At 44.1% G+C, this 5,316-nt stretch overlaps 1 protein-coding gene across 2 annotated transcripts in view; it reads right to left on the bottom strand.

Annotated features, from left to right (window-relative positions):
- Positions 1–3,247: 3,247 nt before the first annotated feature.
- Positions 3,248–5,316, bottom strand: part of LOC134220254 (cytochrome P450 4d2-like) — a 2,116-nt gene continuing 47 nt past the window's right edge. The window contains exons 1-6 of one of the 2 annotated variants that reach the window (XM_062699256.1): positions 5,138–5,316; positions 4,961–5,067; positions 4,621–4,900; positions 4,370–4,439; positions 3,746–4,293; positions 3,248–3,670 (exon numbers count right to left, since the gene is read on the bottom strand). The exon at positions 5,138–5,316 is cut by the window's right edge and continues 47 nt beyond it. In XM_062699256.1, the coding sequence (XP_062555240.1) occupies positions 3,327–3,670; positions 3,746–4,293; positions 4,370–4,439; positions 4,621–4,900; positions 4,961–5,067; positions 5,138–5,300 (1,512 nt within the window). In that variant the 5' untranslated portion in view covers positions 5,301–5,316 and the 3' untranslated portion in view covers positions 3,248–3,326. The remainder of the gene's footprint in view (positions 3,671–3,745; positions 4,294–4,369; positions 4,440–4,620; positions 4,901–4,960; positions 5,068–5,137) is intronic. The other variant, XM_062699257.1, reaches the window with a different exon arrangement.

Below are 5,316 nucleotides of genomic sequence, written 5' to 3'. Positions count from 1 at the left end.
GAAGCGGAAATATTTGCCATTATGTGTGGAGTGCAATCCGCACTGCAGAAACACATAATGGGCAAAGTAATATACTTCTGTTCAGATAGTCAAGCAGCTATCAAAGCCCTCGCTTCGGCCAACTCAAGGTCGAAGTTAGTAATCGCATGTCGAACTCAAATAGAGGAACTGAATTCAGTTAATACATTGCACCTTATATGGGTACCTGGCCATTCTTCCATAGCTGGAAACGAATTGGCTGATGAGTTAGCTCGCACTGGAGCATCACAAGACTTTTTTGGTCCTGAGCCAGCTATTCCAATATCTAAGTGTTGGTGAAGCGTTTGATTAGCTCTTGGGCTTCCACTCAGCACAAACGGTATTGGAGTAGTTTGGATTCATGTCGACAAACAAAATTGTATATCCGAGAGCCAACTCCGGTAGTAGCAAGCTATTTAGCTAATCTGTCTAAACAGAATTGCAGTGTCTTAGTTAAGGCCTTGACAGTTCACTGCCGACTCAACTATCACATGGCAAATATTCAACGTGTTGAATTATTTGTCTGTGATGGTTGTGAATCCGATTAGGGGATTTCTTATCATCTGATATGTAACTGCTCATATGCGCAATTGCGTTTCCAAATATTTGATAAACACTTACTTAGTTTAATTGACTTCAGAAACCTGAACGTTCAGAGTATCCTGTTGTTCATAACACGTTGAAGTAGGAGCTATGAGATTTTGTACGTGTATACGTTGTATGCCCTCTTCAATGTTCCCTTTCCCAAACTTCCCATTTTTCTCCCATCCATATTCCTTTCCTTTTTGTTCACTTCCTTTTCCGTCAGGTGCGTGATGAGAAAGGCTGTGAAGGCGATGGCACAAATCTCCCGAATTGAGGTGAACGTGCCCCTGGAGCCGACGTTCTGATACGGTGTGCTGGTCACGTTGTTCGTATGCTGGAAGCGATTGGCCCAGGATCGAGTCCAGTGGAGAAGGATACTCCATTCGGCGTAGGTTCATCGAAGAGCTGTAGCCCATCAAGTATCAAGTATGAAGTAAGTGATGACGGTAACACCGTGATGGACCGTTCGCCCAAAAAACCCGCTTGATACTGCTCTACGAACTCTCTTGCAATTGGTGTTCGTCGACGGCATAAAATTTGGGAGAGTACCTTGTAGGCGGCGTTCGGCAATGTTATTGCGCGGTAGTTGCTACAATCCAGCAACCCAGTCACTACAAAGTTATATCCCCGAAAATGTTCCATCGGCGGCTTACGGCAGCATAGAACGCGTAGAGCTATGAAGAATCATGGAAGAGAACAGATTTTCCGAGAAGCTTACGAAACTGATAGATGGTGTGCCAAATTGTGTAATGATTTAATTCTAACGAACATTCCAGTTCGTTCGAATCCCGCGATACGATGATGGATTTCCATACATGTTGTTCAATCTTGCGCTAGGATTCATGCGGATAGTAGGGTGTAACACTGTAACAGGTGGGGTACAATTTTCAACAGGTCCAGTCAATTTGTTTGAACTGTACATCCACCTGAACCGTGAGGCAGCAAAAGTTGGACTGGTGGTGAATGCTTTGAAGACAAAGCACTTGCTCATGGCTGATAATAATGTAGTTTGTGAAATACGCAAGTGCAGAATCAGTGGAAGTCAGGTTTACTACGGGTTTCAGTAGAAACTGCAGTCAAAAAGTTTCAAATGTATCATGTACAAAACGATCATCAGACCGGTAGTCCTCTACGGAAATGAAATTTGGACCATGCTCGAGGAGGACTTGCCAGCACTCGGGGTATTCGAACGACGCGTGCTTAGGACCATTTATACAAGATGGCGGTGTGCAACGGTGTATGACAGCAAAGGAAGAACCACGAGCTTATCGGCTAGTCCAATATCCAGAAGGTACCTAAAGTTGGAAGGGTATAATGAACTAGCTCTACTACGCGCAGGAGTAAGAAGTGGCACTTCCAGCAGTAGTGCATCTAAGCGCATTTTCTCTTGAAGATGGCTGCATCGATTCTTCATTGGTAACGCCACAACCACAGCACTTGGCACGCTAGCCTGGTATGACGGCGAATGTTAGCAACTGTTAGTGGAGGGAAAGAATGCAGCAGAGAGAGATTTCTGCAACACCGCGCGAGAGCGAATGGGGCACGATACAAAAAGGTGCGGAACATACATTAAAACTCGATTTTCCGCAGGTAAAAGCACCAACAGGAAGATCGAGACCATAACGCGGCGAAACAACTGTAGCGCGGCAAAAAAGCACGAAAGTTCTATTAGAAGTTAAATCATGCCCTTGAGGGACTCTGGGCATGGTGAGATTAGGACAAAATCGGGAGACTTCTCACGAACGAGTGTGGCGACTGCACAACGAAATATGTGATGTGACAGACAACGATGGCGGTATGGTGACGATCCTGGGAGCACATGCGCAGGTTTACCAGCTTCGGATCTCCAGAAAATCCAGAAAAAGATTGTCCGAACAACAAAGCCCCTAGGGTTGGTCAACTACTAGGAGAGCTTAAGCATGGCGGTAATTACCACAATTTGGGAGGTTCGTGGGGAAGTACCAAGCAGGATTCATAGGAGAACGCTCTACCATGGACCAGGTGTTTACCGTACGCCAGATATTGCATACGCCCCCACACATCATCTATTCATTGACTTCAAAGCCGAATATGATACCATAGATCGAGACCAGCTATGGCAGCTAATGCTCGAACACGGATTTTCGAATGAACTGACACGGTTGGTAAAGGCGACGATGGATTTTATGGTGACATGTGACATGCGTAGTTCGAGGTGACTTGCGTAGTTCGAGTTTCAAGGGCATTCTCGAATTAAACGTTTTGAACGTATAGAGGATTACAGCAAGGTGATGGTCTTTCGTGCCTACTATTTAGCATTTGAGTTTTTCTCTTGGGATTTCTCTGCTAGTTTATCCGCCAAAGTTTTGTTTTCGAGCGTTGAGCTTTTATCGGTGCTGCTGTCAATATTGGAAATAGTAGCTGAAACTGACCTGACCTAAAGTTTGCTTCCCCTTCGTAGATTGCGTGGTTGGCGAAGTGCAGCCATGGGACGAGCTGTATGAAGACGACTTTTATGTACCGCAAAAGCCCCTTCTATATTATTCTAAATGAATAGAAATAATAATTTTGACAGTCTGCGACTTTTTAATTGGGTCACCCACAAATTAGCGAACCACCAACTAAAAACCGGACTCCTTTGTAAGCAGCCGTAACGTACGTAAGGGACATCGGATCAAAATATGACATTTTATCACATTTACATTTCTAATGCAATTTTGTTTGTTATTTGCATCACTTTTTCTTTAGTCCCGATGCTTAAGTCTCAGTGAAATGCCACCTTCTGATCGCAGTACCAACTCGGAAACCTGTCTTTCCAATTTCGGCTTCATGGGCGGCAGCACCTCATAGTGTCGGACCAATTTACTGATTAAGCTCTTGATTTCCGCCACGGCAAACTTCTGGCCGATGCAGTTTCTCGGGCCGGCGCTGAACGGAACGTACTGGTATGGGTTGGTTTTCGCGGCCGATGTCTCTATGGCGAACCGTTCCGGTCTAAATTCCAGTGGATCCTCGAAATAGTCCGGGTCATTGCACATGAAGTACGGGAAGATCAAAAGATTGGATCCAGCCGGAAATACAATACCATCTAAAATGGAGAAAGAAAAGTGAATATTGACTTAATTTAAACCACAGTCGACTGGTTCTCAAGCAAGGTTCTCACTGATTTTTTGGTTTTCTAGCAATTTTCGGCCGTAGAACGGCACAGTTGGGTACATTCTGAGAGATTCTTTGATGACTAAATCGAGGTAGTGTAGTTGATTTAGCAATGATAAAGTGACCTTTACATTCATATCGTTTCCGATCACGGTTCGTACTTCTTCGTAGACTTTCTGCTGCACATTCGGATACGTAGCCAAGACCTTAAGAAGGAAGCTGATGGCAGAGGTAGTTGTATCGTGGCCTTCGAACATGAATGTATCGACCTCTTCACGAATGTCTTGATCACTCAAGGACTCCCCGTCCACCGTAGCCTGAAGAAGCATATCCAGAAAAGCCACTTTCTTACGAATCCCTGAATCATTTTTGTCTTCGTTTGTAGTTTTCGAGGAGTTCTCAAGTGCTTGACGCCGTGTACGGATGACATTGTCCGTGTAGCCATGCAGAACTTTCAACGCCTCATTTTGCATTTTACGATAAGGGGTGAAGTAGAACGAGAAATCGAACCTTGCGACTGCTTTGAACGAGCGAGCCATCACAACGGTGCCCATGCTAGAAAAATATGACGATGTATGGATAAATTACGCTTACATAGTCAATTCGGAAAATAATGAGAACGAATAATTACTTCTTAACTGCTCTCACGTATTCGGAATCTGAGTTGAGCTGCGCATTGACCGTCGTTCCCATAGCAGATTCTTTAAAGGCAAAAGGAATTATTAATATCGCATTTTAATAGTTGTTTGAATCAGTCGAGAACAGGTATGGTAAATATGAAAAAGTAACGATGAAACCGTTATATTGCGTCGCTAAAGATTGGGTACGCATGGTGTATGATGGAGTCAAATGCAAAATGATTTCATCCCGATGAATACTTACCACAGATCACATCCAGCGCGCATAATGTCACCATAGGAAAGACGTCAAAATCTTCTCCGCTGATTGCTTTCGTTTTCAACTGATCTACAAGGATACTACTCTGTTGGTCAAAAATTTCAACAAACTGTTCTAAAATCTTGAAGTGAAATGTCGGAGTGATAATCTTTCGTCGACTATGCCACTTTCTCCCGTCACTGGTGAGCAATCCATTTCCTAGCCACGGCCGCAAGAAGTCGTACTGGACCGACTTTTCAAGCAATTTCTGACTGCTGAGAATCGCCTGTAATGAGTAATTTGAAATAGCATCAACAAAAGGATCTCCTAAGAAGCCATTACTTACCTCAACCAATTTTACGTCTGTTATTGGAAATATCAAATCAGGACCGATCCAGAGACGGTAGAATTTCCCGTACTCCTGGTTCGTTTTCTGCAGTTCCAGTAGGAAATCTAAAAAGTGAAGCGTATTCCATATCACACATGCCGTCCAACTACTCGTTGGTATTTTGTGCTGCCACACCTGCCGGGGATTTGGTTCCAAATTGGATCGAGTTTCCTAGGATGGGATAACCTTTCGGGCCTCCAATCTTCGCAGCATAAAAGAGACGACTCGCAAATTGCTGATAAACGTACACGGCCAGGCTAATGGTGAGCGCTAGCACCGACACGAGTAAGATAAGCATTTTCGGTTACCGACAA

Source organism: Armigeres subalbatus, chromosome 3 (assembly GCF_024139115.2).
Source record: "Armigeres subalbatus isolate Guangzhou_Male chromosome 3, GZ_Asu_2, whole genome shotgun sequence".
In the NCBI taxonomy this organism is placed as follows: domain Eukaryota; kingdom Metazoa; phylum Arthropoda; class Insecta; order Diptera; family Culicidae; genus Armigeres; species Armigeres subalbatus.
The sequence above is the reverse complement of the archived record's forward strand: the minus strand, read 5'-3'. Positions and strand labels throughout refer to the sequence as shown.